Source organism: Balaenoptera borealis, assembly GCF_965194805.1.
Source record: "Balaenoptera borealis genome assembly, chromosome: 13".
Lineage (NCBI taxonomy): Eukaryota > Metazoa > Chordata > Mammalia > Artiodactyla > Balaenopteridae > Balaenoptera > Balaenoptera borealis.
Genome location: NC_138870.1, coordinates 67825760 through 67843244, shown reverse-complemented (window position 1 = coordinate 67843244; position 17485 = coordinate 67825760). Strand labels below are relative to the sequence as shown.

Here is a 17485-nt window from a genome sequence, read left to right as displayed (position 1 = left end):
AGGCTCCCACATCCACTTTTCAGTGCAGTTTTACTCTTCTCTCATTGATGTTCAACTTAATTTGATCCTCACAACAATCATACCAAGTAGGGCATTCTCTCCTTTTTACAGATGAGGAGAATCAGATAATTATATACTATAAGTGGCAAAGAATTGGGGGGTTTGCAAAGATCTTAGAATATATTCCTTGCAAATGTCAATAATCTACTGTCTTTAAAAAGTGCGGCATTCCACTGTAGAATTACTAATACATTCAAATAATTTTATTTCATCCTTCATTGGCAAAACAGCAGCATGAACAGAAAAATAGCATGCAACTTCAATAGTCAGGCAAATACATCTCAAAAATCAGACATCTATGAGACAGTAAATAGCTAACTAAATGTTAAATAATAACAACATATTTTAAAACAGTTTTAATGGTACAAAAAAATAAAAACCCAAGATCTCCCTCCTCTATTTAGCAAATGATGCTACGTTTCCCCGTTCCTTATTATTCAGGTAACTATTACATGTATGTATATACATATGTATGTGTGGCATTTTCTCCTTTTTTTTAAAGGCATTGAATTTAAAATTCTTAATTCTAGGCAAAGCAAACTCCTTAAGAATAAAAGGTTCTGTGATACACACCTTACCATACTGTTCAAAAGGAAAGAACATATTGCTGGAATGTCAAAGATGTAGACTTAATCCAGCTGTTAACATGAATTCACTATATTGTTACACCGGATGAATTTGTACAAGTCACACAGCTTCTCTGGTTATCTGATAAATTTGTAAAATAAGGGAAATTTGCAATAACATTCCTAATATCCATTCAGACTTCAAATAATCTAAAATCCTATTGTTCTATGATCAGTCTCTAAGCGTACCACTCTTTATGACTATCCAGATGCCACTATTAACTGATTACATTTACCAGAATAAACAGTAGCAATAAAGAATATCTTAATTTGAATAGCTATGGCAGACTTTTCAAATTAAAAATAAAAAACTATTGAGTGAAACTGAAAGAATCCTATGAAACAACCTTCTAATAGATGAGAATATAATTGCATGCTGCAATTATATACGTTAACAGCATTTCAGCTGAACATCTTAAAATCATTTGATTCTCTAAAATAGACTAAGTCAATAAATCTAGTTTTTCCTGGAAATTGTATTTATTTTGTAGCAAGTGTTAAATTGCCATATCCCAGTGGTCTGAAAAATACATTATTAAACAGTATAAATCTGCCCAGTGCCTTAAAAAGAGTGATAAAAGTTAACTCCATTTGACCTTATGATGTTGCATAGAGTTCTTGGAATCCAAGAATTTAATTCCACTGGCATGTGCAGTCTATAGGTTCCCGGAGAGTGTGCAGGACTTCAGTGCCATTGCCTGAGCAATACAGTGGCACAGTCAAGTTGCGCACCCCATTTTCACGACAACACTTACAGAATCTTAGATGGCTCTCAATATTGATGTTAAATATGGTAGCTGATGGGCATTTTCCATCGCAAGATGCAACATTTATCTGTAAGGAGAGACGAGAAAAATGTTTAAAACATTTTAAAACAGTGATATTTATTCCACTAAGGTAGCATATTGTTTGTCCAAGATGGCAATCTGACATAACTCAAAGTATGAAATGTGCACACATAACTAGACAGATCTATGGAATATAGTAATCACAATCTAATGATTCTATTGTAACCTGTATTGTATCACAATTAAGTAGACTATAGAATCAGACAGGTCTTATTAAAGTGGGAAAAGTCAGAACTAAGATTATTTTTGCTGATTAAAATTACACACTTAAGACAGTATGTGGGCAAATATATTTAGGTTTAAATTTCCATCTCTCTGGATTGCAATTAACATTCAGAACTGTTGATTATTTATGCCAAGAATAATTCATACTTCTTCGCAAACAGAATATTTTAATATTAGAATGTAGGAATAATCTCCAAAAGTTAAATATTTTAAGTGTTGGCATTTTGTTGGCTTACAAACTTACCAGTGCTGTGACACATATACTTCTGGAAAGACACATACCCTTTATGTAACAAATGATATTTTTCCACTTACAGAGCTTTGACTTATACAGTCCTGTTTCCTTATGATTGATCTAATAATCACTTTCTGGCATATTCTTTCTTCTCGTTTGCCTGATAAAATACAGAATGTATTTATTCCTCAAAAGGTCCATATCAAATTGTTTCTTAATTCAATTAAACATATGAATATATTTATAATTGAAAACTGATTTTATATAAAACATATTTCTATAATAAGAGATAGTGAAAATTTTACTCTTATATAGTTTATGTTCAATATTTATGTTCAACTTCTTTTCTCATATATTTTCTAGCTTTATATTTATCTCTTTATCTTATTGTCTTAGAATAATTATCATAATCATAAATCAAACATATTCCACACATGGAGTAATGCTAACATCAACCTGTGTCGGGTGTATATTTATTATTATATTTAATGTAATATTTATACATTATATTTTAATGTAATACATATTTAGCTGTACATGTACAGGTAAATATACATGTACATAATTAAGGCATACATACATACATATATATATAAATCTATTTTAAAATATAAACTGATAGATTTAAAATCGCATTATCTTAATGGATATTAATGTAAAATTCAAGAATGTAACTGAATTATTATCAACCATGTTGAAATGTATGGATGACTCATACTTGATTTTATGCCTCTGAAATGATGTCACAATTTCTAATGAAAACACTTTGTATTAATTAATGATCTATTAATATGCTTCTGTGTGCATGATGTATTATCACTTGATAATACACCCAATAATATATAGTTAATGCTGTATGATAGAGAATGTAATACCTGAATCAGGATACAAAACAACCAAGGTTCTCATCTCACCCTGTTACTACTTTGCTCTGTCACTTTAGGAAAGAGACTAAATCATTGAGTTTCCTTGTTTGCAAAAGACTGGAATTAGAGCTCCAATCTGCAAATGAGTTTAGTCGCAAAATCTTTATTTAAAATAAATGCTTGTATGAAATCCCAACATGTGAAGTATATAAAAGTTAAGCCACTCTGGTTGAAGCAGAGATGGGTAGCAAAGATTGCCTGAAATTAAACTGTTCTTGTCAAGGTCATCCATGACTTTCAATTGCTATTTTCAAAGGTCACATCTCAGTTCTCATCCTACTTGACTTCTCAGCAGCGTTTGACTCAGTCCCTCCCTCTCTCCTCCTGGATACACTTTCTGCACTTGGCTTCCAGAGCGTACTCTTTGCTCTTCCTCCCATCTCTTTGTGGCTTCTCCTCAATCTCCTCTGCTTGTTCTTTCTTCTTTCCCCGACCTCCCAAATACAGTGTGGCCTGAGGCTCAGTGTCGGTGGCAGAGGGCAGGCTGTTTTGTGCCTTATGATGCTTTCACCCAGTGGTTACTTCATTAGCCCTTCTATTCTCGTAAGTTTTAAAACAAAGAATAGTCAAGAAGGAAGCCATCTTTGACATGACCTATAAGGTCCTTATCTTCTTCTATCACTTTCATCCCTGTACTGTGACTGTACTTTGCCATTTCTTCCACCTTGAACACTCTTCACTCTACCTGGCTGGCTCCCAAGGACATTCAGTCCCTACTCAAATGACACCTCATCACAGAGGCATTCTCTAATCACCCACTTAAATGAACAACCCAATTTCCCTCCCTCTCCATCACTTTAATTCTGCACTATTGTTCTTTATACCATTCATCACTACCTGACATAATAATGTATATTTACCTCTTATTGTTTCTTCCCCTTCTTGATAACATACACTATGCATGCAGATATTGTTTCATCCTCTATCATAGTCTCAGTGCCTAAAAGGGTGTCTGGTACGTGAGAGGCACGCAATAAAAATCTGTTTGTGTTCATTCATTCAATGAATGAAACTGGGACAGCATAAATGTATTGTTAGTTGGCTGGATTTGTTCGTGCCAAGAGCCATTTCCTATTTATTCCTCAGAGACTTTATTGTAACACATTTTGTTTAGCATAGCACCTGCAACAATACCCAATATCCACAGTATCTCTGATAAAGCCTAGTCACCCCAAAGCAAAGACTACAGACAGGGGTTCTCTAATGCCAAAGCAGAAACTACTTCACAAGGCCTTACACATCAGATGAGAGAAAATGAGGAGGCTTGTTATTATTCTGCACTTCAAAGAGCTTGGCAAAACTGAAATATCCTGAGGCCAGGTACTGGAGAGGCCTAAATCTATTGAGTATTACGGATTAGTGTGATACACTTTTCTGAACCTTCATTTCCTCACCTGTAGGGAAACCATACCTACCTCCCAACCTACCTTCCAGAACTGTGGTGAAGATTTGTTGCAGTGCTGTCTGCTATGGGTTTAATAGAGTGTTGACAAGTGACGGACAATCAATAGTAGCAATACGGTCAAGTCAAACAGATCTTCCCCTGTCTGCCCTCAGATAACATAAATACACTCACTTCTCTAATAATTAAAATGGGGTTACAAAATTCAAGGTGTTTACATTGCAATGTGATTCTATGCCTATATCACATACCTATGGAAGAGTCTAGAATCTAAGGAAGCAGAAGCAAAAAGACATGAGAGCATAAAAATATAAACTTCCTTAGATTCTGGAGCATAAATTTCACTCCTTGAGTTCTTGATACAATGACTACTTGATACACTTTATATTTGATTCAGAGAAAACAATGAAAAATTGTTCATTTCTAATGAGCAAAAAATTTTCATTAGTATGTGTCTAAGAGCCCCAGTAATTAAAAAGCATTACGTGGTACTCTATTACCCACTAAAGTCCTGGCAATATAGCTGTTATGGGTTGAATTCTGTCTTCCCAATACTCCTATGTGCCTCAGAATGTGACCTTATTTGGAGATAGGGGTTTTTTCGGAGGTAATCAAGTGAAAAAGAGGTCATTAGGGTGGGCCCTAATTCATATGACTGGTGTCCTCATGACTGGAAATTTGGAAACAGATCCACTTACAAGGAGAACACCATGTGAACATGAAGATGGCCGTCTAACAAGCCAAGAAGAGAGGCCTGGAGGAGACCCTTCCCTCACAGCCCTCAGAGGGTATCAACCCTGCTGACACCTTTGTTTTAGACTTCTAACCTCCGGAACTTTGAGACAATCAATTTCTGCTAAGTCACCCAGTTTCTGGTATTTTGTTAACAGCAGCCCCAGCAAATGAATACAAGAACAAATTAGACATCAGAATGTTTGTTGTGGGTGGGTATGAATGTGTTGGATTTTACTTTTCACACCTCATGTAAATAGACTCTGTCGTTCCAGCCCTGCACTGATGAGCAGACATCATCAGTCAGACTCTGCCCTCTCCTAAAACTTATACTGATGATGTTCCAGAATATCACGAGCAGTTAAGAAACAGGCTGAGATCAGGCCTGGAGTGAAATCCCACAAGAGATATGACTTAGATGAGTTACTCAAACTCTCTAAACTGAAAATCAGGATAAATGCAGAACCCATCATTGGAATTTTGTGAGAAATAAATTGTCAGTAGAAAACAGGTGAGTTTATGATTTATAAGCTGTTATTATGTTCAATAATATATATTTTACTTATGTTTCATCAAAATTTTAATACATTTTATTTTTTTAAGATAATTATTTTATTTTCTTTTTAATTAATTATTTATTTTTCACTGCGTTGTGTCTTCGTTGCTGCGCGCGGGCTTTCTCTAGTTGCAGTGAGCAGGGGCTACTCTTCGTTGAGGTGCACGGGCTTCTCATTGCAGTGGCTTCTCTTGTTGTGGAGCACAGGCTCTAGGCGCGCGGGCTTCAGTAGTTGTGCCTCGTGGGCTCTAGAGCTCAGGCTCTGCAGTTGTGGCACACGGGCTTAGTTGCTCCGCGGCATGTGGGATCTTCCCGGACCAGGGATCAAACCCATGTCCCCTGCATTGGCAGGCAGATTCTTAACCACTGTGCCACCAGGTAAGTCCCTAATACATTTTAATATTGTTTTCAATATGACTAACACCTCTAAATAGACAAGACTATTCTTACATATTTATGGGATTTAGCCCTTCATGAAAGAAGTTCAGAAATCTCCCTTGAGAGGCATGGTAATTTGTGTCTAAGAATCCAGCCCTACACAGTGGCATTATTAACCTGAATTGTGTTGTAGCCTTTTTTCCCAAAAGCTTCTCTAAACAATGTTAAAATTACTATTTATGCCAAGTTTCCTAAAACTTTTTTTTTGTTTTGTTTTAGTATTTTCATTGGATTTTAATAACTTTATTATATGTGAGATTGAACATTTTTTTCTATTATTAAAGTGAAATTTGCATTAAGATAAAACTAACCATTTTTAAATACACAATTTAGTAGCATTTAATACATGCAAAATGTTGTACATCCACCACCTTATCCAATATCAGAACATTTTCATCACCCCAGAAAGAAACCCCATACCCATGAAGCAGCACTCCCCCACTCCCCTCTAAAACTTTTTTCTTGACATAAATTCATGAACACAAAAAATAAAATCATAAACACATAAATAAAAATGGTTGCATGAATACCCCTCTATTCTATTTCAGTCCTTAAAATTATTAAAAAGCACTATGAAATAAACCTTACAATTCAAATAAATATATTGTATGCACATAAGTTTGTCAAAATAATTATGGGAAGTTTTATATATATGATTTAAATATAATTGACTAAATTGGTATTTCTCAAATATATATACAGAACCATAGATTTGTTCAAATAGGTTTGGAAAATTTCACATTTTCTATATCCTTATTGAAGTCTCATCATAACCTACTTTGTGTAGTTCAGCCTGTTCAAAGCACATTTGACCATAGGGCACTTTCAAACTTAAAACCTACTGAAATCCTGTGCAATACCTTTTGAAAAATGCAACAATAAATTTCTAATATTTAAATTAAAATTCATCTCAATTAAAAACTTATGCGCCAGAAGATAAAGATTAAATTACAAAATAATTAACCACATGACAAAAAACATTTAAGCACTAAACATTATAAAATTTGTTTCCCTCATTGCAACATAGGAACTGAATTTTATGAGAAAAAATAATAATCATGAGCAATTAACACTAATCAAATTAATGTATGTAATTTGTCTTCACTTACAGATCTTGCAACAGCCTTCATTATAAAGCTTTACAATCCCTTCATTCTAGGAAGAAAAAAGGAATAATGTTAAAATTCAGTGTTTTTTCATTTCATCCTAAACTAGAAATAGAAAACCAACTTTCTCAATATTTTTACTAAATATCACAAAGACTTTATAGAAAGATGATTGAAATTTAACAATTTCTATAAGAATTTTTGTTTGTAAAATTAGGAGCAGATATTTTGTATAAAATTTGTTATTTCTTCATTAGTAATATGAAAAGGTGCAAAAAGATTAACTTACTTAAAAGAACACATTTTAAATACCACAAAAGATTTTCTTACCAAATCAAAGTAGTAATAGGGACTCTAAATAGAGGCCATTATATCTTTTAAACTCCTTGAAATAATCTGAACTACTTTTTGAGACTAGACTGAGTTCCTGAATATAACTGAATGTTAAAATGATGTCTCTTTTTCTTTAATATTTTATTATTCAAAAAAAATTCCCCACTTCAGGATGTCTCTTGCCAAAGGCTAAATTAAGAAAATTTCATCGATTATCTTTTGGAATTCTTACAGTAAGTTGCTAATTGCTTTTAGTAACTTGCTAATTGTAATTCAAATAAAAGGATAATTTATTCTATAAAAATGAATCTGTGAAATAAGATGATGCCTAAGATTCTTTCAAGAGCTGAAATTCTATTACTTTAGTACATATTGTATCTCACTAGCCAGCCAGCTAGCTAACCACCATCACTAAAACGGCACATCATGAAAAAAAAGTGAAACTATGCTATTTCTCTACACTTAAAGAAAAATATTGCCTCGCACAACAGAATAAAGCTTACTTTTCATTAGGGGTTATTATCTCCTAAATAATTAAGGCTACAAAGAATCTTTTTTTAAAAATTGTGTGACTTTCGAAAATCTACTCTCCCAATAGGCTTTTCTACGAGAGAAAAGGGAATTGGAAGAGCAAAACTAAAGAATCAGCAATGCTCTAGCATGTGCTGAGTTTCACAGTGGCCCATGCTCAGAGAAACTACAGCAAATTTCACTTAGGCTAGTATGCTTTAAACAGCGAATGACAGCATAAATCTGCTGTGTGTTTAAGAAAGAGAAATTTGACCAAGTTCTGATTGATTAGTTTATTAATCTATATGGAAAGAGAGGCTAAGTTGGCTGATCAAAGGATTTTTCAATAATCCTTTGGTCTACATATTAAAAACCCAGACATAGCATCACATCCATTCAGGGAGACTCAAAATTATTTGGAATGCCGTATATAACTCAAAGTGTCAAACTGAGGAAATATAATACAGCTTTTATGTATACATGAAAATAAAACATTTAGCAAAATAAATAAGCCATAATGTATGAATGTATGAACTTGGAAAACATATTAATATGTATTTTCTAAATTATATTTAATGCCAAATTTTCTTAGCTATAACAAAGTACAAACCATTTTGCATTCAGTCTCATTAAAAGGGGGACAGACCATACTGTAGTTCAGAATCATCGTCCCTTCGTCAGTCTTAACACATTCAAATGTGGTACAATTATAGTGCCAGGTACTCCCCTCCTAAAAATAAAAGAGAAAGTTACTGTTTGCTTATTAAAATCTGCTATATTTCTTAAGTAGAATGTTTCCTAGCCTACTGAATCAAAAGTCAAGATTCAGAGAGCTTCTTGTGACATAAAATGTCCATCTGGCAATGTCCCCAAACTTACCTAAAATAATTAAAAATACATATATGTGGTATGTGTGTGGGTGGGTGTTTTGGTTTCATACTAGAACCAAGATGTAAATGTGAAACAAAGCAACAGAGAGGAAAGAAGCAAATAGGTATCTTTTTCTACTACAAAATTAATTATCTAATGTGGCCAAGTGTCAAAGGTCTTGCTCTAATATTCCCTTACTAATTATAAAACAACAAATCATATTACTTAGTATGCCTCCTCTCTTGAGGTTTGTTTATTTTTCCTTCTACTCCCTTATCACCAAAAAATTTAAAAATCTTTGGATGATAGTGATTATTCACCTATGATTCTAGTTTTCTATACCTTCTGGTTATTCTTAAACATATCCCTATTCTTTTAACAACTTTTTTTAACATACTAAGTGTTTACTTCATTCTTTTTTTTAAATTAATTTATTTTATTTATTTATTTATCTTTGGCTGCATTGGGTCTTTGTTGCTGCGCATGGGCTTTCTCTAGTTGTGGCGAACGGGGGCTACTCTTTGTTGTGGTGCGCGGGCTTCTCATTGCGGTGGCTTGTCTTGTTGCGGAGCACAGGCTCTAGGCGCACGGGCTTCAGTAGTTGTGACACTCAGGCTCAGTAGTTGTGGTACAAGGGCTTAGTTGCTCTGTGGTATGTGGGGTCTTCCCGGACCAGGGCTTGAACCCGTGTCCCCTGCATTGGCAGGCAGATTCCTAACCACTGTACCACCAGGGGAGTCCTTAAGTGTTTATTTCATTCTTGATTTCATAATTCCTATTTAGAAATAAAATCAGCTGAAAACAATTATTATATAATTATTAGGCTGTAATTGTTGATATATTTTTTTATTTTATAACCTGCATTTTAAAATGCTAGTCAGACTCTGACTTGAAGATTCCTTGTGAACCAGCAAAGAATTCTGACAAACTTTATTTTCTGTAGATTCTATTTTAATGTATAAATATCGTCAGGTCTTCTATGAATCTCAACTGGAAAAGATCTACAAGTCCAGGTATAAAAGAAGATAAAACATTCAAATTCGAATATTAATTCTAATATTCAATTCAAATAGTACTATCTAATTTATCTGAAATCAAAAATTACTTGTTCCATAAGAATTAGATTTCTAGATAACTAAAGCTTATCTTTGAAAGAGCCAAGAGTTAACAATCTTGATGTATGTTTACCTATATTACATTACTTGTTGTGTTCTCAAAAAATATTCTAAACATAATTTAATCTTTTATTTAAATTTCAGGGCTATCACAGGATTATTGACATCTATAGAGTTTATGTTGCTCTTTTACTAAAATCCCCACATGACTGTATATTTTCAAGTAGGCTCTGATTCCTTTTCTCTCACACCTATGTCTCATTTTATAAGCTTCCTTTTTCAAGTCTCCCTCTTTAAAACGATATAATATGAAACAAATATTGCTATGATTAAACAGATAAACAATATCAACAACGTTATTTAAATCAATAACACTATTTTTCACATAATTATAAAACAATAGACTATGAAACAATAAGATAATTGTTCACTTTTCTTATTTAATAAAATGCACAGGATTGGAGAAATCTCTTTTTCTTTTGGGTCTATGAGTAATCCCGTGTACTTAAGAACACCATAAATAAGACCTCCATATAATTAAACTATTAATGGAAAAAATTTAAGGATAGCTTATTAATAGAACTACCTTCAGGTAATGTAAATTATAAACAGAATTTGTGACCCTCCTAAATCTGATGACATCACTAACAACTGTACTAATACATGGTTCCATTCTTCTATTATAAAAAAGGAAAGGAGTAGGTCAGTCTGCAAACCTCCATAGAGTTATTATGAGATAACAGAAGAATTCTGAATAATAATTTTATTGTTTTTGGCAGAAAGATGTGGTATAGCATTCATTACTCTTGGGATCTTCTTTTTAAAAAATTTTTCAAATACTCTTAATCTTCTGTCATATTTACCCAGTGAAACCTTTGATACCTGAAATAATAAAGTGCTAACAACTTGAGTTTCAGATTTCTATCAAAATGTTTCATTTCAAATGAGTGAATAATATAACATTGTTCTTTTCCTTTGTTCTAATTATTAGAAATCAACATTTCTCGAAGTCCATTCCTAACATCTGGGGAAAAAAGTAAGGATCTATGATAAAATAAGTTTGAGAAACCATTTTAACATGCTTCTTTACAACAGGAATCAGATACTTTAAAATCTAACTATGTCTTGTGTGTTGTAAGCATGCTGTATATGGGTGTGCTTGTTGTATGCAGAACACTATGTGTGTGTGTGAGTGATATTTTTCAAATTTATGGGAACAGCTTCTTTAGAAAATACCACAGACAGCTACCCTCCGTGGAGCACATTTTAGGAATGAAGAAATTCATACCTCATATATAACTGATGTTCCATTTTCCATTTGAAATTTGCAGGATACATTTTTGCAGGTACCACAACAATCATAATCACTTGGCGATGGAGTGTATACCTGGTGCTGTGCATAATAATAATAATTTGAATTAGCCAACAACAATACTGATATTTTTAATGAATTCATTCTGAAAGTGCTTCCCAATATAACCTATGCTGTCTCAGAACACCTGTAAAGCATTTCTGAAGTTGAATTTGAAGCACTTCAAATAATAACTGACTTTATATAGTTGTATTAGAAGTGAAGTAGATGTTAACCTTTACATCTAGCAGCCAAGATTCATCAAGTAGATTTAACAAGCTCAAGTCAAACAAGCTGTATAGGTAATAAGATTCCTGAAGCTCAAGGTTATACACAGGAAAAGGAAACTGCATTATATAGATATGCTACAAATTAACAGATTATTAAAGAACTATTCAAGTGTATATTTTTAACTTATGGAGTATTCACTCGTTTAAATTCTACAGCTGCCATTTAAAGATTAATTAACTCTCACCAGAATGACTTATAAAGAATACTTACAACATCACATTCTTTTGAACAATTCAACATTGTAAAATTCAAAGTGTGGAAGCCTGTATGGTTATCTTTCTCTTCTAGACACTCTACCATGTAACAAAAGTCCCCTTCCAAATACTTTATCATAGATTGGCCAGGATTCAATACTGATACTTCTTGAAACACACACACATCATCCTTTTCTAAGAAAAGAAAAAAAGTCAACAAAAAGTACTATATTAAGTTTTTTATTAATTGATCATTGGAACTTTTAAGTCTATGTTTTTATTGTGATGTGCAATTTTTTCAAAACCAGTAAAGATCTTTACCTTTATATATTGTTAACAGCTCAAGAGTTCACTTAATAATGAATGTAGCATTTATTCCTTAACATAGAGTAAGAAATTGATTCCTAAACTCAACTGCTATACACTGTTTGAACTTCCTCTGAAAACTATACTTTATAGCAGATTCCAGAATTTTAGCCCAAAGTGATCATCAAGCTACTTGCTGTTCCCTCTTCTGGAAACATAACGTGACAATTTTGGGGAGTGGATATAAATGGAGGCAAAATCTAAATCAGTAACAGTAGGTCTCTTCATGAAGGGACTGTGTAACATTTCATGTTTTTTGTTATCTTGAGAGAAAATTTTCAATTTTTTGTGTTGCAAAATAAAGTCATATAAATCATACTTTATGACGAAGGTAGGTGATATAATGTGCTATCACATCATTAAAAGTGGCTTATTGTAGGCTAGAATAGTGATGAAGAATACAGCTCAGAAGCTCTTTGTGCCTTGCCAACATTGGATTTAACTCTTCTCTCATATAAAAATACAAAAGTTTTAAGCTATTGAACAAAAGTTTATTTTCTATTAACCTACTAATACTTAATATGAAGATTTGTTATTTCATAGAAAAATCAACCTTATGCTTTGCAGTGTTAATATCAATAATAATAAAACAGTGAGCAAAAATCTCTGACTTTTAGATGTTGTCTATTTTTAAATTAAATTATATACACTAAAAAGAACCCTGGCATCAACTTTAAATTCTGTGAAACCTCTGAAAAAGAATCATTTTTATGTCCTGTTATCAAGTTTCTCAGAACATTTAGGAATATTACAAAAGAGGAAATTGAAAAATATAAAGTACACTTTTTATACTTAAAAACTGGCCAATGGCTTAAAATGTGTAATACATCTCAAAACTTATTTTTAATTTATTCATAGTAAACAACAGATATCAATAATACTCATTATCATTTAAAAGTTTCAAAACACATAGTTACCACAGAGATACTGTACACATCCACAGTTACTCTGAAAGTTGCGGTCTATTGCAGGAAATTCTCCCTATTAGAAAGATATTATTATATGACTTATCAATATGGCTTATTATATTACCATTGTAAAAAAATGCACAATATAACATCTAATAAGTTTCCTACCCCACAGCCACATAGCAAGTTCATAAAAACATTTGACAGTGAACAAGCTTTGATTAACCCAGTGGTCATTTAATCAGTAGCCTATAGAAAATACTCACAATAAAAATGTGATCATAGACCACTCAATCTCTCTAAACTTAAATTTCCTTATCTATTAAATGAGTGAAGGTGGATAAGATGATCTTTATGATTTGTCCTAACTTTAAAATTATATTGTTAGATTCTGAGCTTCTAGTGGGCAATTAGAGATAAAAGAATGCTTGCTAACCCTAGAAAATTCTCTTGATGAAAATGTTCTTGATCTGCTCTAGAGGTGGTCCAGAACTCTGATGTCTGCATCAGAGCAAGGCTGCTTTAGCATATAAAACAAGAGCAGAAGAGTGTAGTACAATGATTAATAGCACAGGCACAGGAACAAGACTGCCCTTGTGCCAGTCATGCTCTGCTACTTAATAGCTCTGTCACCTAGGGCAGATTACTTTAGCCAGTCTGCTCCTCACCTTCCTCATCTGTAAAATGGGGATAATAATACCGTCTGCCTCAGAATTGTTGAAAGAAATAAATGGATCAATATATGTAAAGAGCTTAAAACAAGCTGATGTACAGAAAGTGCTATAACCTTTAGTTGTTAGTAAATTGCTGTCATGACCAATGCTTAAACTTTTTCCTACTAGGGAAATGTTATAGGTTCTTCTCAAGTGTAGGACTCAGGCTTAAAGTTTCAAGAATTGTATTTTAAACATCAACTTTTCCTGGGTGTGTTTAATTTTCATATGACATCAGTAATAAAAACTAATTTGATTCTTGACACAAAAAATAACTCAAATTCATAGTAATATATAAAAGGCACTTTTCTCCATAAGCTAATAATATCTCACTTTTTATAGTGCTTTACGATTGTAAAGTAGTTTCATAGACATTAACGCCTTTGATGTTTTATGACTTTTAGTCATTACACAATTCTAATGGGATTGGAAATAAAATATTAGAAATACAGTTAAAAATAATAATAAATCAAACTCTCCCACTGCATAAATTACTCCAAAAGATTAGATAAGGAAGTATTAGGCTCTCACTAATTCTTTTAAGTCACTTACCTGTTTTTCAATAGTTAGAGCCACAATGCCCACTGTGTCCTCTCATGCTTAGGCTTAAATCTTCTATTCTTCCTTCCTAACTTGTTTCCTTTGAGATCTTATTCACATATTTAGTTACACTTCTATTCTCTTAAGTACCCAGTTTCACCCAGAGGAAATAACTCCTGATTGTTCTACCAATACTTAATATTACATCAAATATGATGGTATTTTTTTTCTCTCAAGTAAGCATTCCTCTCCTTTAAAGTCAGTAGCAAAATCACCTCAAAGTGTTTCCACTTTTTAGCTATTATGACCAGTGCTGCTATGAACATTCAAGCTTTTGTCTGGACATATGTTTTCATTTCTCGTGGATATGTACCTAGGAGTGGAATTGCTGAGTTATATGGTAACTATATATTTAACCTTATGTGTAACTACCAGGCTGTCTTCTAAAGCAGCTGTACCATTTTATATTTCCACCAGCAGTGTATGAGCGTTCCAATTTCTCCACATCCTTGCCAACATGTATTAATATCTGTCATTTTAGTGAGTGTGAAGTGATATCTTACTGTAGTTCTGATTTTCATTTAACTGATAGCTAATGATGTTAAGTAACTTTTCATGTGCTATTGGCCATTGCATACCTTTATTTGGACAAATGTCTGGTTATATACATAAAATGGAATATTATTTAACAGTAAAAAGGAATGGGGCTTCCCTGGTGGCGCAGTGGTTGAGAATCTGCCTGCCAATGCAGGGGACACGGGTTCAAGCCCTGGTCTGGGAAGATCCCACATGCCGCGGAGCAACTGGGCCCGTGAGCCACAAGTACTGAGCCTGTGTGTCTGGAGCCCGTGCTCCGCAACAAGAGAGGCCGCGACAGTGAGAGGCCCGCACACCGCGATGAAGAGTGGCCCCCGTTTGCCGCAACTAGAGAAAGCCCTCGCACAGAAACGAAAACCCAACACAGCCAAAAATAAATAAATAAATAAATAAATAAATAAAAAAGGAGATCAAAAGTTCATTTAAAAAAAAAAAAAAAAAAAAAAAAAAAAGGAGGGCTTCCCTGGTGGCGCAGTGGTTGAGAATCTGCCTGCCAATGCAGGGGACACGGGTTCGAGCCCTGGTCTGGGAAGATCCCACATGCCGCGGAGCAACTAAGCCCGTGAGCCACAATTACTGAGCCTGCGCGTCTGGAGCTTGTGCTCCACAACAAGAGAGGCCCGCGCACCGCGATGAAGAGTGGCCCCCACTTGCCACAACTAGAGAAAGCCCACGTACAGAAACGAAGACCCAACGCAGACAAAAATAAATAAATAAATAAATAATTAAAAAAAAAAAAAAAGGAATGAAGTACTGATACATCCTACAACACAGATGAACCTTGAAAACGTTATGCTAAGTGAAAGGAATCACAAAAGACCACATGTTATATGATTTCATTTATATGCAATATTAAGAATAGGAAAATCTATAGACACAGATAGAAAATGTATTAGAGATTTCCTAGGTCTAGGAAGTTTTGAGGAAAATAAGTGACTGCTAAAAGGTACAGAGTTTCTTGTGGCAGAGGGTAATAAAATTGTTCTAAAATTGATTGTGTTGATGCTTGCACAATCTGTGAACATAATAAAAACCATTTAATTGTACAATTTAAATGGTTGAATTGTATGGTGTGTGAATTATATTTCAATAAAGCTGTTATTAAAAAAAGAAATACTACAAAGACCTAACAGACTCTTTAGGTTGAAAGGCATTTGTTGTCTCTGCAAATAAACTAATGTGATTTTTAAAAATATATCATCTTAGACACTGAAACAAATATTTAGCAATTTCAGGAACAATGGGTCAGGTCAATACTTTTGTAGAACAAGGAATGTTAAAAATAAATTGCCTTGCATGGGCGTTTAGACACAGCCCTTGGTCTAATTCCTGAAGATCTCAGTCTATCATTTACTCTCTCTAGACCTCAGTTTTCTTACTTATAAAATGAGCTAAATATATCTACTTTGTGAAGATTCAATGAAATAATATACAAAACTTGTTATGTAAACTGTGAAGAACTTGAGAAAAATACAATATCATAATTCTACTCTTTTCTGTAGGTGTATGTATATAGTGTATACACAAAATAATCCAAGAGAATTTTTATGAAAGTTACTTGTAAAGCTTAAACATTCTATGCAAATCACAGATGGTAACTCATCATTAGAGTAAATGTTAGATTAATGCTTTTTTAAAATACAATTTAATTAATTTATTTGACATACAAAAAGCTGTACATAATTGATGTATACAACTTGACAAATTTGGAGATAAGTATACATCATGAAATATCACCGTGCCATAGACCTATCCATTAACTCCAAAAGTTTCCTCCCACTCTCTTATTTATGATTATTATTATATTGTGGTAAGAACACTTAGCGTGGGCTCTACCCTCTTGGCAAATTTTTAAGTCTACAATACAGTGCTGTTAACTATAGTCACTATGCTGTACAACAGTTCTCCCAGATTTATCCATCCCGCATAGCTGAAACTTTGCACCCTGCTTTTTAAATGAAACAGTGGCATCCTAAGAAGGGTTCTGTTACTTTAAAAAGTGCCTCATTTATTCCCCAGAATATAGCCTTGGCCTGAAAAGTCTGAATGAGTTTCTAATGATACACATTGTTTGAGAAGGAAAAGAAAAAGAAAATCTTTGTGAAAGAAAACATGTCTTCTTTGATAAATAAGGCCAGGAATATATTATCTTTCTCAAGTCTTAGAGGCATACCGTGGAGGAAAATATTTAAAGAAAAAAAAAAAAGACTTGTAAAGCACCATAACCTCCATCTAATGGTTAAATAAGTGATACCAGAGTCATAATTATTATTTCTAAAAATTAAATTTTTGGAATTTCTGTAAGGTTTGCATGTTCATACATAACCCCTAACAAGGTACAGTTAGTTACATGTTTATACCCCCTCCTCCTCTGAAACAGATGCATTGTTAGTGCACTTTCTTAAAGAATCACTGGGAAACCTTTCATTATTGAGGTAATATATTTTCAATACTGTGCTTATTTTAAGACCAGTGAACTTAAGTAGATATAAGACTGGTAGATTCAGTCACCAGTGGAAAAAAAAATAACATATTGATTGCAC

General features: G+C 33.4%; 1 protein-coding gene across 3 annotated transcripts in view; it reads right to left on the bottom strand.

Moving 5' to 3' along the window:
- Positions 1 to 248: 248 nt before the first annotated feature.
- Positions 249 to 17485, bottom strand: part of OTOGL (otogelin like) — a 157199-nt gene continuing 139962 nt past the window's right edge. For all 3 annotated transcript variants that reach the window (XM_082350724.1, XM_082350722.1, XM_082350723.1), the window contains 7 exons: positions 13102 to 13165; positions 11835 to 12013; positions 11271 to 11375; positions 8608 to 8727; positions 7158 to 7203; positions 2075 to 2154; positions 249 to 1520 (listed from right to left, as the gene is read on the bottom strand). In XM_082350724.1, coding sequence (XP_082206850.1) covers positions 1320 to 1520; positions 2075 to 2154; positions 7158 to 7203; positions 8608 to 8727; positions 11271 to 11375; positions 11835 to 12013; positions 13102 to 13165 — 795 coding nt within the window. In that variant the 3' untranslated portion in view covers positions 249 to 1319. The remainder of the gene's footprint in view (positions 1521 to 2074; positions 2155 to 7157; positions 7204 to 8607; positions 8728 to 11270; positions 11376 to 11834; positions 12014 to 13101; positions 13166 to 17485) is intronic.